At 38.0% G+C, this 20,342-nt stretch overlaps 1 protein-coding gene across 1 annotated transcript; it reads right to left on the bottom strand.

Annotated features, from left to right (window-relative positions):
- Nucleotides 1–1,751: 1,751 nt before the first annotated feature.
- On the bottom strand, nucleotides 1,752–20,049 carry LOC141941711 (WD repeat and coiled-coil-containing protein-like). Its single transcript, XM_074864691.1, has 3 exons — nucleotides 18,133–20,049; nucleotides 7,310–7,430; nucleotides 1,752–3,600 (listed from the first exon to the last, which is right to left on the bottom strand). The coding sequence occupies exons 1-3, from the start codon at nucleotides 20,047–20,049 to the stop codon at nucleotides 3,440–3,442; spliced, it is 2,199 nt and encodes a 732-aa protein (XP_074720792.1). The 3' UTR covers nucleotides 1,752–3,439.
- Between the last annotated feature and the right edge of the window lie 293 nt (nucleotides 20,050–20,342).

Raw genomic sequence — 20,342 nt, 5'->3', positions numbered from 1 at the left:
TCCATGCTTTTCTCCTTTTCACAGCCTACTGTCTGCTCAACTCATTTAGTACAAACTCCTTCTATCTTTCCACATGCCTTTATCACTGTTTGTGCAAAAATCTTCTGTACAGCTTGTGCTTAATAGAACAGTCGTCTTATATCTCTTACTTCACTGATTCTCCATCTGTTCTCCATCCAAACCAAAGCTGAAAATTTATCCTCTGCTTTGCATAAATCTCTTCAGCACTTATTCCAGTGCTTTTATTACTTTCCATTTTAACTTTACAGCCCTGTGATAGACACTATGTAAGATAGTTCTGCACTGCACTGCACTTCTAAATCATTACATGAAAACAAATATTTCTTCATTCAATTCGTGTCCATTTTTAAGTGCATATATATGATTTAAACACTTATTTTCAACTACCTGTACATCATAGTGTGTTCATAAATGGGGGGGCAGTGCTATTCTTTAACACTATAAAATTTTAATTGGTATATAGTATATTTTTCTTAAGCCTTCCTATAAAATTGAAAGTGTCCAACAAGATTAACTGGGATCCTCATTTGTTACCAAACCAATTCTGCTCAGTGATGATAGCACCTTCAGGCAGATTAGGTTGAATAACCCTTGAATCATAAAGCAGTGGGAAACAATGTCACCAAAGTATAACAAATCCAGAAGTTCATTAAGCATCACAGAACTAAGTTTTTGAATTTTACAGCCAGCTATTCCCTGAAACTAGTTGTTTTGCCATCTAAAAGTTTATTTGCCTCTTTTTACCTCTACCAAACCCAAACAAACTGAAGGGAACCAAACTGAACCAAACCAGACCAAACTTTGATAGCCATTCAGAGAAGCTCCTTTCACTCCTGATCTTCTCAACATTCAGATTGTTTTGTAGAAGAGCAGTACATGAAAAATTAAAATGGTAGTGTGACAAACTGACAATTAAATGTCTAGTGATAAGTTCTGAATCATCTTTGATGCCTGGATACTCGCTGATCTCTGCTAGTTAATATTTTTACCTTCTCAGAATTCCCCTTTTGGCTGGTGGACAGCACTAAGGCATAAGGTGGAAGGTGAAACGTGACTATTTCTCTAGCAGCAAGGAAGTCCTTATGAATAATGTATATAATGAACTCAAAGAAACTATACAGGACAAACAAAAGTGTCTTGATGTATTATCAACCCATTTTTCTTCAAGTTTATATGTTCAGAGTGCAGGACTGTTCCATGTAACATTTTTTGTGGTTCATTAGCTTTATTTCAAGTGGATCAAACTACGGGACTACCACCCGTAGAAGATATTTGTGAGAAAAATTTCCTTTTAGTTCTTCCTTTAGTTGAACCTAAGTAGTCCTCTAAAATATATCCTCCCATCATTCTAGTTAGATATAATTAAGTTTTATTTTACTTGGCCATAACATAAGTATTGTAAATACCAGATACTGTTGTGAGACACAAGGATGTTGTTCATGTGTATTTGCAGGATTAGAAACATCTGCTGCTTCAAAATGTGCTGCTTCAAAATGTGCTATGTCTTTTAGAAATTTGATAATGTCTTCCCTCACCATACTAAGTCTGTGAACCTCTGTGTTACTTATTTGATTTCAATGATTTGTGCTGATTTCAGTGAAGGAAAGCATGACTTAAACCAAATTTTTAAAGCAATAATAATACAAATACCTTTCTGAACACAATTTTAATGTAAAGTAGCAGGCAATCCAATTAACCAAATAACTGTAAAGTAATAGATGTGTTTAATAGTTAAAAGGTCAGGTTTATTTTGTTTTGTTTTACAAACAGGAATGCTCCTCAAGGCTGCTTAAAAAGATCGTTGCAAACAAGGTAGTACAAATATACCCGGCTACATTGCATACCTGTGGTTGTAGGCGATTTAGAATGATGATTCCTTTGTCTCCGCGAGAATACTTGCATGAGAAGGACATTATTTAATTCAGTGAATTGAAACTGTTTCCTAATTTCAGGAACTGAAACTATTCCTCATGAGGTTTCTGGCTGCATCACTGGAATGGTGCTAATGCCAAACCTCCAAACCCATTAGGTGCCTTCAGACCATAGATCTACCTTCTTGATCCAGCCTTGGTATGGGGTGAAGTATTGTAGCTGGGTTTTAGCGTATCTGTGCCCCATAAACAGGCTTGCCATGGTTCCCAGGCAGGCAAAAATGACTCTCTAGGAATATTAACAAGACCCAAAATGCACAGTATGAAAAATAAGTCTTAATAGCAGCTTAAATAAGTCTCACCCCTTTTATGTTTTCCTGAATGTACAGGGTGAAGCAGGCATGCCTTTCCACGGGTTCTGCTGGGGCCTGTCCAGCAGTACAAAATGCTCAGCCTCACACACGTGGCTGCTCATTACGCTCTACACATCTCTTTGCATTTAGAGGAGGAAAAGTTAGGGACTTCATTCAGTTCTTCCCTTATGCCTCTTTCTGTCACATAATCATGGTAGTTTAATTTTCATGAATCTGCCTGCCTGTTTCTCAGATGTATCTGTATTGCCTCTTGACTCTGAGGGTGAGGTGCATCTGACTAAATGTAAATGTTTATATTTAAACTGGTCACCCAAGCTTGCTTTTGCAGTCAGTGGAAAGGAATAGGCATTCATTTACTTACTTAATAGGGATGGTTCACTACGTTCAGTTTTAGAAATCTATGTTAGGGCATGAGTAATCTGCTGTAGAAGTGCTTTGCTTTTCTTGACTGATCATACAGGAATCTAGATGACAAGTTCAGTGTAGACACCAGCATTTAGCCAAATGAAATTTACGTTCAATGTCTTTGATCCTTAATTTACCTTGCAAGGTTTTTTCTTTCTCTTCTGTGTGCATGTATAATATAAATCTATGTGCTGTGTAAGACACTGACAAGAGCCCGTGATGCAGCCTTTTTAGTAATTGAACACTTTTATATAAAAATTAAGCATTTCTGAAAACGTTGTAGGTTTCCATGGGATCCAACTGGAACAACAAAGAGAGCCTGAAGCAGGGGGTTTCTTTCCCTTCCCAGTTTTCATTAATGAATATAAATGCTTTTCAGTTGTATTTTCTTGAGCTTTTGGGTGGACTCTACACCTGTATTAGCTAGACTTGTTGTTACTGCATGATTTTTAGCATAATATTGTTTCTCCAAGAACATCCTGACCACAGTTAAAGTAGAGGCTAGTCTCTCTGCTCCACTCCACGGGCAGCCATTAATAGCAACAGCTGTGGTAAACTTCACTCTAGGTCTGATCCTTCAGAAGAAATCATGAGGGACCAGCCAACCCTAGGATTTAGCTATAGTGTAACAATGTCACAGACTTAACAGTTAAAATACATTGAAAGTAATGAAGACAGCTTTCTAGTCACTCAGTTTCTGACACTGAAGAATGTCTCTGTATTTTATTAGAAAAGAAGGTCATTAGTGTTCTTTGTTCAGAAATGACATCACTCTGCTTGGTGGTCGCACTGAATGCTTTTCTTGTAGGAGTGACCTCCATGGACTTCTGAACTGTCAGTTCCATCCCTTATGATTATCTCTTGTGTTGCTTTGAATATTAATGGCACAAAGCCGTCCTTGTCTGCAGCGAGCACAATCCAAGAAGAGCCTACAAAAATTAAGCAAAAAAAAAAAAAAGAAAATGAGTGTACTGACTGCTCTGGTTATGTAAATAAAAAGTCAGCCAGCACGCAGGTTTCTTTTTGTGCACTAAAGCCTTATTACGCTGATGACATTAAGATCTGACAATCCGTGCTAAGCACACCTTTGTGTAAATGCGAAGGGGGCTAAATGAAAGCTCTTGAAAGGTTTGAGGTATTTTGGCCCTTATTTAAATTAAGTTGAAAGTCAAGGTGCATCTTTGCTGGTTCTGATAAACTATAGGTGTCTCCATTTTCTGAAAACTCAGCCAGCCTTCCATGCTGACTTTTGTTCTAGTACTTCTGCTTATCCTTTTTGCTCATCTGCTCTACCCAAATGATGGAGAGATCATAACTGAAAAAGTTGGCAAAGAAAGTGATTGTGCTGTATTTGTTCTAGAAGGAAGTAGGGGTTTCCATCTCCTTTACTGTCAAGCCAAGATTGTTCAGTATGTTTTCAAATTCATATAGCAAATAGAAGTTACACCTTGAAGATGATTTACAAAAGCTGATATAATAAAATCTCTTGTCCTTTAATTATTTATCAAATCTTTTCAAAAAGAGAATGAACAAAATCTGAGTGACATTTTTAATCCTTTTTTTTTCTGAAAAAGAAAGGCCAGATTAAAAAACAAAGACATCAAAATCATTCAGGCTCACTTTCTGTATTGCATAGAAGCAGAAAATAAACCTACCTCTCTCTGTTTTTTACTTCCCTTTGCAAGTCAGCTTGAAAATGAAGCTATCTGTACCATATATATTTTTTTTCTAGTGATTCATCTGTTTCCTTTTGGACTGGATATTGCACTTCTTATAGAAAATAGTGAATTCTCTATTTGCCTTCTTTTCAGTTTGACGTTGTATGGAAAAGAAAAAAATCCATAGCAACTGAAAGGCATTGTGGGAGTCCTTGTATCACATGTTTTTCTTAGAGCATATGATCCTGTCATTACTGAGCAGGGGCATTACCTGGGATATGAGGTAAAGAAAGCCCTGATATGTTCTGTTGTTGAAATTTTTCATTGTGGCAGATAAAACTGTGTCTTGAAAAGGAGTGTGAAAAAAGGAAGTGTAGAAAATCTAGCAGAACCATGCTTAATTTTTGTCAGTCATAACAAAGCATGTTCCTGGACAAGGCAAATCTCCCCTCCTTATACTATTAACAAAGAACTTTTCCAGGCTCTACACTATCGCATGTTGTCGTGTCACCTGTTACATCATAAGAAGATTGTAATTACAAACCATTAATCTTTAATCTTCTACTCTTAACACTTACTTTCCAATTCTGGACAGTCTTCAGATTCTGTAAGCAATGGACTTGAAAGTGGAAATTCTGCTGTCCAAATCGATAGTTACATTGTTGTTCAAATTGATAAAACACACTCTTCTGTCAAACTCTTGGGACTTTTTATTGTTATCCATTGAAATGTTTGAAATTCTCTGTGTCGTTGCTGACACTTGCTTTGAAGCATGTCCCACAAAATATTTCAATGGTGGAAAAACATGCAGAATGGTAGTACCCTTTTGCAATGCACTATTATTATGATGATGGCTTGCTGAAAAGAGAGACTTCTGTGTGCTAATACCAGGGCACTATATGACAGGCTATATTTAGTACAGGTAATGGTATTACAGTCCTGGGATTAAAGTGCAAATGATGAGGCCAAGTTCATTGCTCATATAACTCTGATGATCTTAATAGCCTTGCTGTGGGTATGAATTTGGCCTACAGTTGTGAACTTTCTTCCCCCAATATATTCAAGTTTAAGTGTTTATTCAAAGGAAAATATGCCTGGCTGTCATTGTAATATAAGCATGCTCTTCATTACATCCCCTTTAATTATACAGTATTAAAGGATGGGAGTGATATTTTTAAACATCCCATTTAATATTCATGCCTTGTGGTAAAGGAAAGATTTACGAATATAAACCTGTACTGGTCAGAACTGAATAAAGAGCTATATAACTACTTCTGCCCCAAACCTGATAATTCTGCAGGATTTTGGTGAGTTTTAGAAAGATTCTTGTTTCAGTTGTTCTTTTTGCTGTCAACAGACTCAATTTCAGAAAAGCTGTGCACCACATTGAACAGAAAGAGGGATACATTAGGATGATTCTGAGACATTGACTTTTTGATATCTCTGAAGTCTAATGCATGAAATTGAGAAGTGGTGTTCTGCTAATTAAATATTAAATATTCAACTGTTCTGTAGAGCTGAAATTAGGTTTTCTCAGGCCTATTATTTATTATTTTTATACTGAATTCTAAACCTTTTTTTTCCTCATGGGCATTTGTTTCCAAAATCAAGAGCTGGGACTTACAGGTCAAAAATGTTACCCTCGTTGCCCCTGCAAAGCCTTGTGTTATTGCAGAAGCCTGCTGGGAAATAGCTCAGGCCTCAACAAGTAGAGTTTTTTCATATATGCCTGCACTGTACAGTCAAGAGAGATTGCTGACAAAAATATGAAACCTGTATATCCTTACCTTCTGGAACAACTCTCAGGAACTGCTGTAAGCCAGGGCAAAACAGAAATGGGCCAATAAAGGCCATTATAAAGGCCATGATAAAGGCAGCTCCCTTGATCTGTGTTGTATTTGTTGCCCCTTTTCTTCATTCTTGTGGTCTCATCAACAACAAGGAGATAAACAGAATATGAATGGCAGAATGGTGCATATTTTACATCTCTTTTTCCCACAGTCCTTGGTGGCAGCACAAGTAACATCCAGGCCTGGTTTCTTTTTCATCAACAAGCCTGTTATATAGCAATCTGGCATGTAACTCTCATTATTTAGACAACTATAGCTTATAGTATTACTTTCCTTTTCTTTTTGATTTCACCAATAGTTGAATCCATTTCTCATAAGACAGAGTATACTGATTAAGCCAATATGTCTCAGCTCGTCAGGGGCTAAAACAAGGGGTAAGACAGAGAGTAATTTATGGATCTCTCAGTGTGGAAACCGTGCAAGGAGATCATAATTATAGCCAACTACTCTGTACTGTAAGAACGTAATATACTTTGACTGTGATGAGAAAAGACATCAGAAGCATTATAGAGAAATGGCTAAAAAATAACAGTATGTACGTTGCTGAGAAGGTAGCATACATGAACAGACAGGGATGAGGTAATTCAGAGACCAGTTTGGGGCTAGGATTTCCCTAGCTGCTTCTGTCCTTACCAGTTAATCAGTGGTGGGTGGTAGAAATGTGAGATTGGCAAATTAGAACATTGAGCTTCATTGTTTATCTTTAAAATAATTCCAAATGCTACAAGATGCATGTATGTATAATATTCTGAGAATGAATTTTTCTCCAACCTACTCTCTATTGTCAGGTCTGGGACATGCTTGTAAAGGTGGGCAAAGCAAAATGCCAAAAGGTCTCAAGGAAGCATTTCTATTTCCAGGCAACAGACTGTACTGATTATTTTCTCAGTCTTCCTCTGTAGAGGCATCTAACATATTACTCCCTTAATAGGTAGTTCTGCAGTTACTTAGCATTTAAGTGATTTCAAGAGACACTGCCATATTTCAGACAGAGGAAAAACAAAATTACCAAAAAAAGTTAGCTATCTCAGTTTACTACAGTATGGGGTAATTAATTATTCTACCACAAATGCCTCTTTTACACTAAAAATCTCAGGTGAAACCAGATACCAGAAGTAAAATAAACATACCATGTTTCATTTCAATAACAGCCAGATGGAACAGCTGCTGTACTAAGTTCAAATGGATCTTGCCATTACAGAGGAGAACATCTTTTGTTTCTTCAGTAACTGCTCCATTTGAAAAACTTTTCTTCAAAGGCATGCATGTAAAAGAAAAGATCTTGTTAAAAGCTTAGACATTGTGCCTGGGTTCTTTTAACCATTTGTCTGCTCTTACTCCTTTCAGTTCTTCAGTCATTTTGCTTTTTGTTTGCCCGTCTTTGCTACAATTTATAGATGACACCATCATGCACTGCAATTCTAAGCACAATCTCATAGTCCCATGTGAAGAGGAATGTGCCCCTTTGCTTTTTGTTTTGTGTGCTTATGCAGCTCAAAACTGCATCAGCCCTGTATACATCATATATTAGGTCATGCATGTACACGTCCATTGGGCCTTTCTGCCTGAAGAGTCAGTTCAGTGGGAGGGAATATATCATGCCTGGAATAAAGTTGTCCAAGATGCTACCAGAGCAAATGAGTACTCTGCTCAGTTTAAGTTGTATGCATGGGTGGTTTTGATAGTCATTGGTCAGCTATTCCACCCCAATAAAATAACCTCAGTTCTGGCACAGAGAGAATTGCAGGGAGACTGGACATAGTGACAGGCTCTCTGAAAAGCTGTCATAACAAGGTAGCTTGGGAATCCTGTGACTTTATTTGAGAGGGAATGTATGGATTTACAGCCCTGGAACTTGCTCTGACATTCACTAAAAGAACACACTTGAGTATAGAGGTGGCATATTTGTGCTTCATGAAGTTTAGCGTGCCTTGAGAATCAACACCTTTGTGTTCCATCATTCTGATTACTACAAAGTGAAAGGATCACAAAATAGTCGAACCAATATGGTTATGGAGTGGGTATATATTTGCATTTACACTTTCCTATCTGCTATAATTTGAAAGTAATTTTAGCTTTAAGAATTTTCCAGGGACTCAATGCCATTATCAAATATATGTGAATTGGACATTTTCTTCTAAATCATCTTGTTATACTTTGTCCTGTGAATTTCATTTTGTTCTTTCCTCTCCATACCTTCCTCCTGTGTAGTTCCCATGTGTTATGTTTGGGTTTTTTTTTTCCTTTGGCATCCTTTATGGCTATTTATCCCATTTCCTAGACCTTTCTGTTTTGTACATTCAGAAGGGATCCAAGTTAACGTTTTAGAATGGGTTGAAAAGATGTCATCTATCCTAACTTCTATTCTAGTCCTACCCTGTTTGCTTCATACCCTTGAATCTTTCCTGCCAATATGAAACTTACAGTTGAATGAATTCACAACTGCATCTTCTATTTCTGTGCATAGTAATGTAATCTAATCTTTGACTAAATAAATGTCTCTCGTAATGCTTGTCTTCATTTCTAATTGTGCTGTCTTTTGACTCAGTTGCTCTCTCAGTGAACATGTGCTTTTTTTGCTGTGTAACAACCTTTCTAAATCAATCCCTTTCATTTTTCTCTACATAGTATGTGTGCTGTCATGCAACCACATTGGATTCTGTAAATCAGAATGTCTACCAACTGTTGCAAAATATTTTTTCCCCACTCTATCATAAATTGGCCATGCAGATAGTCTATGGCTGATTGTTTTTTATTTATATATTATGATTGATTGAAGGTGTAAGAACTGTAAAAATATCTTTCCATTAAAAATGTAAACTTTCCAACTTTCAAAGGTCTTCTTGTATCTTTCTCTATTCAAAACAGCCAGAAATTTGTTGCTGTGTGATTAATGGGGAAAAAACCTAAGGAATGCATCAAAGAAGTATCATTTTCTTCGTCATAAACTTATAGTAACTTTTTATTACTGCTATAACTATAAAACAGAACTTCCTTGTCATTTTTAGGTCTCTTCAGATTATATAGTACTATATTCTATTGAACCTAAATGCACTTAAAACTCAATGGGCTGAATGTTCAGCAGTGAGCCTGTGCTTTGCATTTACATTGCAAAGATGCTATTTGCCTGTACAGGTATCTGTGCAAAGCTTTTCATTGCTGCATATTGTGGATTAGCACATCTCATGACTATTTAATTTTCCTGAATTCAGGCTGAAGTAGCAGAGTTTATTCAAACTTGTGCTTCAGTTGATGAATTATAGAAAAAGGTGGACTGTAAATGAGACAGGCACATTGCCTTAATCCGAGTGATTCATTTTTTCACCTAGATATGCTTCAACTCAAGAATAATCAGAAAATAATCTAGCTCTGTCTCTGTTGACTTGAAATCACTTGAATGGAAATGTATACTAAGGATGACTTCGTTCTAGTATGTTTCCTACTCAGCCTTGCAAGTTATTACTAGAACAGCCATTGGAAGTGGAAGACATTTTTGTATATACAAAACTACACGCCATCTATTTTTTATCCTAACCAGTTTTTCAAGTACAGATCTCAAAGCTTAAGTTTCAGAGTTGTTTGTCTTTCATTACTTGTGAGCATTTATATTGGCTATTCTCTCTGTCTTTGTCATATACTTCTGTTTATAATGATAGACTTAATTATCTTTACATTTATTTTTGTCTGCTGGCAAATTCTGTCAGGTCAAGAATCTTCCTCTGTTTTAATCTTCTAATTATTTAGCCTTTATTTGTTTAAGTGATGATAACATGCCTTCTGTTTGAGGAATATGTTCACACACATCATATCATAGATTAACTGATTTAAATCCATGCCTTCTTGAGAGATAGGTAACTCTTAGTATTCCCTTTTTATAGATGATCAAACTGTTACACAGGAAGATTAAGAGATTTACTCAAGGTCATGGAAGTAATCTATGACAGAGTTAGAAATACAGCTAAAATCTCACCTTAGCACTTCCCATTTTCATGCCTTAACCTAAAGACAATTTTCTAGCCAAATCTATATTTAATCCACCTTTTCCCAAAATATATATCTGGTTTTGCTATGTTGCTATTTATCTCCAGTAGAAGCCAGAGGACTTGCAATTCTCAGATTAAAATTCCTTAATGTTAGTTGCTTTATCTTAAACTAAAGTTTATTGGTAGACTAAGAACATATTAATCACAGAAGAAACAAATATATTTCCACATATGTGAGAGGATATTTTCAGATTGTTTCAGATTTTTTAACCAACTTCCTGTAGTATGTTTTCTTGTCTTTTTTTTTTTCCTTTTTTTTTTTTTCCACAGAATCATTCAGGTTGGAAAAGACCCTTGGGATCATTGAGTCCAACTATCAGCCCTACTCTACAAAGTTCTCCCCTACACCATATCCCCCCGCATCTCATCTAAACGATCCTTAAACACATCCAGGGATGGTGAGTCCTCCACCTCCCTGGGCAGCCTATTCCACTGTCTGACCACTCCTTCTGTGAAAAATTTTTTCCTAATGTCCAGTCTGAACCTCCCCTGTTGCAGTTTAAATGTCAAATGCAGTTTAAATGTTTAAATGCAGTTTTTCTGTCAAATCCAACTCTCCCTCAACAAAAATCCAACAGAAAGAAATCATCAATTCAAGAATTGTTTTCCTTCATCTGTGTCAGCCTGCCCCTTGATCAGATTTTATAGCCTATAGAGGGTCTTCTGGGCAGTAACCAGCCCATCACAGCGTTGCCAAACTGTCTTTCAAAACTCATGTTTTGGAATGCAAATATATACAAGAATAATTTACTAAGGCAAAAGGGTTCCTGCATTAGTTATACACCGTGTGTTTGCACAATAAACAAACATTTCTTCTATCACTTTTTTGAACCCTACTGAGTGGTCAGCTAGTTCTGCCTCTTGACTTTTTTCACTATTTATCTTGTATTTCCTAAGCACTGCCTACACTTGCCTGGATGCTAAGATCGTCTTCATGAACTTAAATTTAACGACTGAGAAAACAGTGAGGTAAAAATATTCTACCAATCAGAATTGGTTTTACTAACACTGGATTAATGATCGATTGCAGTTTGAATGTGTCTTTCTTGCACATGGATGTCTAGAAATGTAAAATGTTTTCCAAATGAGGACTCATGGTCCTGTTCATAGAATCATAGAATGGTTTGGGTTGGAAGGGACCTTAAAGATCATCTAGTTCCAACCCCCCTGCCATGAACAGGGACACCTTCCACTAGACCAGGTTGCTCAAAGATCTGTCCAACCTGGCCTTGAACACTTCCAGGGAGGGGGCAGCCACAGCTTCTCTGGGCAACCTGTCCCAGTGCCTCAACCACCCTCACAGTAAAGAACTTCTTCCTTACACCTAGTCTAAATTTACCCTCTTTCAGTTTAAAGCCATTGCCCCTTGCCCTATCACTCCATGCCCTTGTAAAAAGTTCCTCTCCAGCTTTCCTGTAGCCCCTTTAAGTATTGGAAGGCTGCTATAAGGTCTCCCTGGAGCCTTCTCTTCGCCAGGCTGAACAATCCCAACTCTCTCAGCCTATCCTCACAGGGGAGGTGCTCCAGCCCCCCCATCCTCTTCGTGGTCTCCTCTAGACTTGCCCAAGCAGGTCCATGTCTTTCGTATGCTGGGGACCCCAGAGCTGAAAGCAATATTCAAGGTGGGGTGTCACAAGAGCAGAGTAGAGGGGCAGAATCCCCTCCCTCGACCTGCTGGCCACTCTTCTCTTGATGCAGCCCAGGACACAGTTGGCTTTCTGCGCTGTGAGCGCACATTGCTGGCTCATAGTCAGTTTTCCATCCACTACTACTCCCAAGTCCTTCTCCGCAGGGCTGCTCTCAATCCACTCATCACCCAGCCTGGATTTGTGCTTGGGATTGCCTCAACCCATGTGCAGGACCTTTCATGTGGCTTTGCTGAACTTCATGAAGTTCATCAGACCCACCTCTGAAGCCTGTCCAGGTCCCTCTGGATGACATCCCTTACCTGCAGCGTGTCGACCACACCACACAGCTTGGTGTCATCAGCAAACTTGCTGAGGGTGCACTCAATCCCACTGTCCATGTAGCCAACAAAGATGTTAAACAGCGCTGATCCCAATACCAATCCCTGAGGAACATCACTCATCACTGCTCTCCACTTGGACATCGAGCTGTTGACCACAACTCTTTCAGTGCAACGATCCAACCAATTTCTTATCCACCGAGTGGTCCATCCATGAAATCCGTGTCTCTCTAACTTAGAGACAAGGATGTTGTGCGGGACAGTGCCAAATGCTTTTCACAAGTCCAGGTAGATGGTGTCAGTTGCTCTACCCTATCCACCAATGCTGTAACCCCGTTGTAGAAGGCCACCAAATTGGTCAGGCACGATTTGCCCTTAGTGAAGTCATGTTGGCTGTCACCAATCACCTCCTTATTTTCCATGTGCCCTGGCATTTCCAGGAGGATCCACTCCATGATCTTGCTGGGCACAGAGGTGAGACTGGCTGGCCTGTAGTTCCCTGGGTCTTCTTTTTCTCCCTTTTTAAAAATGGGGGTTATGTTTCCCCTTTTCCAGTCAGTGGGAACTTCGCTGGACTGCCACAGCTTCTCAAATATGATGAATGGTGGCTTAGCCACTTCACCCGCCAGTTCCCTCAGGGCCCCCAGATGCATCTCGTCAGGTCCCAAGGACTTGTGCACCTTCAGGTTACTTAGATAGTCTTGAACCTGGCCTTCTTGTACAGTGGGTGGTTCTTCATTCTTCCAGTATTGCTTCCAGTATTGCCCAGTATTGCATTACTTACAGGATGAACCTCACTGATGTACTCACAGACTGCCTTTGTTCTTTTCATGAACATATCACATTTTTGATTCATAGTCATCTTGTAGTCACATAACATGTGCAAGCTTTTGTCGTCCTTGGTTGTTTCCAGCTAATGAATATCCAGTTTATAGCAGAAATTCCTTCTATTAATCCTGGAATGTATCACTATGCACTTCATATTAGTTCAATACATTTTTTTTATTTTAGATGCTTAGGTCATCAAATTACAGGCCTGATATCCTGATCCTCTATTGAAAATACTACTGACTTTATGCCATACACAGATTTTATTAGCATATCTCATCAGATCATTAATGAAACTGTTAGATTAGCCTGAAGATCAATTATGAGAAAATCCACTAGTAAATTTCTTCCATTTTCTTTTATATTACTATAACCGTTTACTATCTTCCTTCCAGCTAATTCCTTAACCATGTTATATTTCTTCTATTAATCCCTATTCTCTGCTGTTGAACAAATAATTTCCCCTGTGGCATGATTTCAAGTACTGTACTGAATTACATGTATTTTAAATATTCTTCATATCCTTGGTGTTAATAATCTGTTCCTTTACAAAGGAAAGGTATGACATTAGTCAGTCACATCTCTGCATTGTAAGATGAATAGTGTTGTAGTTGCCTAGAACTCTGTTTTCATTTTCTTAAACCCTTGATTTCAGCTCTTTGCGTTGTGCTTCAGTGGTGATTTCAGTTTTGATACCTTAGTACCCATTTGTCAGCTTGCTTTTGCCTTGCCCCCACATTAATTGTGTGGGATGAGAAAAAAACTAGTAAATTAAATAGATGTGGGGGTTCTGGCCCAGAAGACAATGAAAAGAGAGTTAGATGGTGAAGGAAGAGCACTGAAGAGGAATAAGAACTATGATTTTTGACATTCAAAGTACCGTGTCTCATTAAGCCTTGTCCTGCATTGCCACAGATAGTATTAATCAGGTTTGGCAGCCTGCACTGCTCCCCTTTCCTGTCATTATTTCTGCTGTTGCTGTGATTCCTGTTTGATTTTTGGTGGATCTTGATTTTATTTTGGTGGAGATCTTAATATCTTTGCTTGCCCTTTTGTGGGGCATTCCAGTTGCAACCTTAATTAACCCATCAGAGAAGCATAAGCCTGTAAAATGTTTACACTGGAAAAGATCTGAGGTGCTCAGGGGTGCTTAAATCCCAGTGCAGTTTGCATTTATAGTGCATATCAATATTTCAGATGACAGGATGCTAGGATTTCTCTACTCTTGGCTCCCTGTTAATAGTCATGCAACTACTGTTTCAGGTATATTGGCATCTAAGATAGAGCCTTTGTCCTCATGCTTGTGCTTCCATGATCTTTATGATTTGAGTGTGGGGGGGTTTTTAACCCAGATCTTTACTTCCTTTGCACAGTGTGAAAACGTGGATTCATTTCTGACGTTACATATTCCTTTTCTTTTGGATCTATGTATCCAACAAAAAAATCATCTGCTCTAATAAAAGGTATTGTTTCTCCTCTACAAGCCCTGCTTGTCTGCTATTGATCAGTTTCAGAACATTGTTGTCAGAATTTGTTCCTAACAAATTCCTCAACCTTTGCTCAAAATGTTATCCATGCATTAATCACACCTTCTCTTGACTACTTCAGGTCTTTCTTTTATGGTCATCCTAAATCTCTTCCTTCTAAACTTCAGGATGGCTGACTAGTTTCTTACTCCAGGGAGCAGTCATATCACCTTCCTCTTCCATCATTTTCATGACTTTCTTTCTATTGCTCAACCTGAGTCAAAATTGCCCTTTGGATTTCAGAAAGGTTCATGGTCTTATTACAGCTGATCATTGCAGCCTGGTCTTTGCTCATTTTACTGTGCCACCCTTATACCCCCCTTCTTTATCTCTACTTCATGTATTTCTATCAGAAGAACTTTATTGCCGTATGTTTGGACCTTTTCTATTCATCTTTCAGCTCTGTGTAAAAAAATTGTTTATTTTATAGCTGACCTTGGCAATAAAGTTTCCCATAGTAAATTGTATGAAGATGCTATAAAAGTACAAATTGACTTGTATACAATTATTGGTGAGTGCTAAGAAAAGGAAATCATCATGACTAATTGCTGAAAAGATATTTATTTCCTGTTTAATTATGCAATATATGCTCTCAGTGATACACACTTCTGATATAATACTGCTTGTGAGCAAAATGTAGGAGTTTTAAGATATTCTTCAGATTAAGATGAATTTTATTCCTCCTGGAGAGATTTGCCTAAATGCCATTAATTTCAAATCCAGATTGGCTTTATTTCCACTGTAATTAGCTTTTGAATGAGGCTAGTTTAAATATTCTGCAGCTGTTTCTTTTCTGGGGGAAAAGGATGATAAAAGTATCTTTTTGCAAAATGAAACAGAAACAAATCTGTGACAGACCCTCATCTCTTCTTTTTTTTTTTTCTTTTTAAATAATATCATCTTATTGCGTTCGTCTGTCTGTCCTCCCACACTATCCTGAATCACAAGTCTGTATGTGATGAAAGAGCAATAATATTTGCTTTTCAGGGTTGAATGATCAAGTCACCTCTGGTGGCTGAATGCTATTACACAAGTGATAGTGCAGTGACATTTCCAAAGTGTGAGTGATCATGTTTTTCTTTTGTGGCTACGGGCTACAAAGAATATAAATTCTGGTAGTACTGCATGGATGTGACTTCAGAGGAGTTATAGGTAGGCTAGCACTAACAGAATAAACAAAGGTTTTGAAGGCTATTTTGTGAGCAGACATCATGAATTATTAAGTAATACACATTCTGCTTTACATTATGGTTTTCTAAGCAGAACTGGAAACATACATAAATATGTCAATAATGCTTCTGCACAACAGTGTTCGTAATTGCCCGTTAATTATTGCTACATTTTTATCTATCATGTTTTAAACTTTCCTTTTATGTTTTTAATGCATAAATATGGTTATGCGGTACTGATTATTATATTTTATAGTACAATAGATTTCTCAATCAAGATTGAGCCTCTGCTGTGTTGAGGATTATACAAAGACTTAAGAAGACATGCACTTGGCACGAAAAGCTGAAAGATAATGGCCATATTATTGACTGGACTGCAGTGTTCCTAAAGCTTAGAATGTTTTCCACAGGCTGATATTTATATCATAAGGCAATAAAGCTATTTCCTGACTTTTTGCACTGTGAACACAGAGCCTGGCTGGAACCCACAGCCCAGCTGGTCTCTGAGCTCACAGAGCGCTAATCAACTCCTGAAGGAGGAACAAGGTTCAGATGTCTGAATCCCAACTAATCAAAACAACTATTTTCTGAGAAAATTATTAGCTGCCTATGAAGCAAATATTTCCCTGTCTGTCTGGAGGCCTTTTTGCCATCAATCTATTTTTCATTCTACTTTGGCATCATGCTGTGATCCTGTTAGATTTCAGAAGAGAGGCTGAACTATGCAAGGCATTAGTTGAGACTTACACAGAAAAGCTATGTGTGTCAGAAAGACGTTAAGTGGTACTTTTTCTGAGTCGTTAAAATGTGGTACTAACAGTGCTTTCTGCTGGCTCAATGTGAAACTAACCTATTCAGATAAATAAGAGTCTTCCTTTCTAAATGTGGTTAGTCTAGCAATATTTTAGAAGCACTAATATTTTTTTTTCCTTCCAAAGAAAAATCAGGATAATTAATTCTTACTGCTTGTGCAACCAAACATGCACAATGACTTCAGATCTTAGATTAATGCTACGTGTCACAAACAAAACTTCTCTTTGCAAAGGTTAATCCAATCGAATCCAAGAGATAGGGCTGCTTGCTAAATAAATAAGCTGATTTATGTTAAGAGATCAGAAATAATTTGAACATGCTGGAGAACAGAAGGGCTTGCTTCTTGGCAAATAAAATCCTAAATTATTTAAAATAGACATGTTGCTTTTTTCACCAGAATTTGTATAATGTATTCAAGTTAAATTATTGACTAATTCAGGTTGAAAGCTTTTCTTTTATCCAGAGTACCTAACATTCTAGAATCTGCTTAAATGCCAGGTAAACAATTGCTAAAAAGTAATGAATATGATTGAATTGAGTCACCATTCCCTTAATGTGTGTTTAAGGAGGGATACTTAGATGTCTGTATGGATTCCTTTAAAGTAAAAGGAAGTCAAATTTGTTTGAGAAGTACATACTTCAGCATCATCACAATGTCATGTATTACTTTGACATAATGCTGCTTATGTTGCTGTAGATAAGAATGCGTTTCTAACTGGCATCTACATCCTGAAAGAGATCCCAGTTTTAGCAGCAATACCACTAGCATCAGCATGACCAAAAATACTATCAGTATAATGTTAGTATTACTGTGAATAATACTAAGAATAATAGCCAGAAATAATTACCCAACCTACATTCCTTAGTTGAAATTCTTATTGAAGCCAGTAGGAATTTTGCCAAAACAAGGGTGGGATAGGAGCGTGATGATTTGACATTCATCTATTTATTTAACAAAATGATAATTACATATTAACAAATTATTTTTTTCCATAAAATTTGAAGTGATAATATGTTTTACAAATTGAGTATGTCCAGCTCTGTGAAGATTAGTGGTGAGAAATTGACATAGAAATAAGCCACCTTTTTGTCATGCCCATCTGAATTTTCCATAAATTGGGATTCAATACTTTGTTTCAGTCTTCATGAGAGTCTAGTTATCTTTAAACTTTGGATTTGAGCTCAGGTTTGAATTTATTATGTTTCTGGTGGGTTACTCTACCACCCTACTCAGAGGCTCATCTCTACACTAAACTAACATATAAACCTTTTGTACATTGACAACTGTTTGGCTCCGTTCTCTCATTTTGATAGATGCACACAAAATCAGATAGTATCCAAGACAGTTGTGCATAATCAGAGAAGAATGAACAGACACAAATCTCCCATGTGAAGTATCCTCCAAGTTATCCACATCATCCTGAGTTATTGTTTCAATGACAAATTATAATACCATTTTAGATTAAGCTTGATGCCAAACTCAGGTTACATTTCTCATGGGTTGATAAGAATTAAAGTGCATCCTCTTGATTTAAAGCTAAATAAATACTAGATTGTTTAAAAATTCAGTGTCCTATCACAGTATCTTTAAGATGACAAAAAAGTTACCTGGTAAGTGATATGAATGACAGGTGGTTCCTGTGAACATGGATAGGCTAAGGATATCCTCCTCCCATTCTTAGCAAAGTCTGTTATTTCAGAAAGACTTAGTTGTATCTCATTGAAGCTGCCACAAAGTCTCTCTAAATTTCTAGATATGTGACTCATTCCTCCTTCACTTGGCAAATTGTTTTTAGGAGAACTTGATGTTTCTTGCATCACGTTGAACTGCACTTTAGGGGAAGGTGGTCTGCTGGAAAGCCTGGTAGGTGTTCCAAAATGAGGAAGAGACACTGAACAACTGGTAGGTTCAGCATCCAATGTTTCCAAGGCCACCGAGGGGTCACCTGGGAGCCTTTTTTCATCCAGGTCACTCACACTTGATGAAGAGCTCTGATCATAACTAGGGATCTTTACTTCTTCAGTGAGTCTTCTCCTGCCACTAGGAGATTGAATAACTGTGCTTCTTGGTATTAACAGACCCCTGTTTTGAGGTTGGTCTTCTGTAGCAAGGGTTTCAAAGAGATTTCTTTTTCCAGGTATATGAACAGAGGATTCAAAGTTATAAAACATATTCTGCTTAGTCTCAGGCAATGCTGAAGAACCTTCTTCCAGCATCAATTCTTTGATCATCAAACGCATTACATACCTGTCTGAACTTGAAGATGGAATAAGACTAGGCTCAGGGAACTTTTGCTTGCCAATCAGAATCAATAGAAGTTTATCAGTCAAAAAGCAGAGGCCCTTTGGTCTTTCATTTTTTTCCAGCTGGATTTGTTGAATACGAGGCATGCAGGAAGAGGTAACTGAATACACCAAAACAATATTAGAAGTATTAGAGGCTACTGCCACAATCTGAGCTCTAAGGTCAAAAGCCATTATATCAGGAACCAGAATACCAGGGATGGTGACTTTTCTGGTGGTGGTTACCTTCCTCTCAAAAGTCACCAAGATCAAATGAGAAGAATCTTGACCATTTGTTGCTGCAGAGTTTTTGCGTTTCAGAGTAATAAGAGGACCGGGATCAGATCGACGGTGGTTTGCAAGGATACGGGTTAAATCCACAGGACCTGACGAAGAAGAAGCAACTGAATCAGCACCTGATCTACCTGAATCTGTGGACTTTCTTCGCAGATCCATGGAGTATTCCTCATCACCAAACACCAGAGAAGACTGTGAGATTAAAGAACCAGTTTCTGTACCAGATAGAATATCAAATGCAATGCCTGCTTTCAAACCATAGATATTATCTAAAGGAAGCTCAGTAGCTACAGCAATTTGGAAATCCAGTGTGGCTTCTACAGCACAGATATAACCTCCCACATCAAAAACTGGGCAAAAGGAGCAGGTCTTTAGAGTTTTCTGAGCATCATCCCATATGTAGGAATGCAGGGCACTTCCTATAGCAATTACTAAACGATTACCATCCTTAGTCCAGCAAGCACAGTGGATAAGCCCACTGCTTTTGATATCTGCCTTAACTCTGGTATTGTCGGTACGAACAGCATGCAAGACTGAAGCATCTCTTTTTGTAAGCACAGCCAAGACCTCCTTCTTTGGATGCCAAACACAGCCCTGAGAAAGCAGTGGAAACGGCTCACCAACTTCACAAGTCTGAGAAATCAAGGGTTTGTTCTTCTCTGCAGTGCTGTAGCCCAGCTGCCAAATGCTAACATGCTTTTTATGCTGAACAGCGAGCAAAGCTGGGGTGTCTGTAGAGCAACATGGGCCCCAGTAAAGCCCATGAACATGTTCAAATTGACGAACAACACTTGAGTCTCCAAACTTTAGCTCTCCATTATGATAGTGTAAACCAGTCAGTATCACTTGCTTCCCATCTGTCCAGGCAATTCCATGCATGGGGTGGACGGCCTGATATAAAGCATTGAGGCCGGTTCTCAGCAGCTTTGCCTTTCCTAGCTCCATCTTCTCAAGCTTTCTGTCTACTGGTGGTTGTTCCAAAGTAGAGAATCCATGGAATTCCCTTGGAGATCACAATGAGGAAAATTTTTTCTTGTGTCTTCTTCCCTTCCTTTCCAGAATCAAGCTGCTTTTTCTGCTAATAATCCAAGAGCCTATGTTGTGAACTCCTTCCCAGTAAGCCTGCAGCTGGTCTTCTAAGTATAAAGCCATGTCAAAGCTGCTTTACTATGTCTTTTCCTGGGAGGACTTATCATCTTCATGTGATGGCTAACAAGGTTTAACCAATTACTGTACAT

Source organism: Strix uralensis, chromosome 3, assembly GCF_047716275.1.
Source record: "Strix uralensis isolate ZFMK-TIS-50842 chromosome 3, bStrUra1, whole genome shotgun sequence".
In the NCBI taxonomy this organism is placed as follows: domain Eukaryota; kingdom Metazoa; phylum Chordata; class Aves; order Strigiformes; family Strigidae; genus Strix; species Strix uralensis.
Note: the sequence above shows the minus strand (reverse complement) of the source record. Positions and strands in the feature narration are given on the sequence as shown.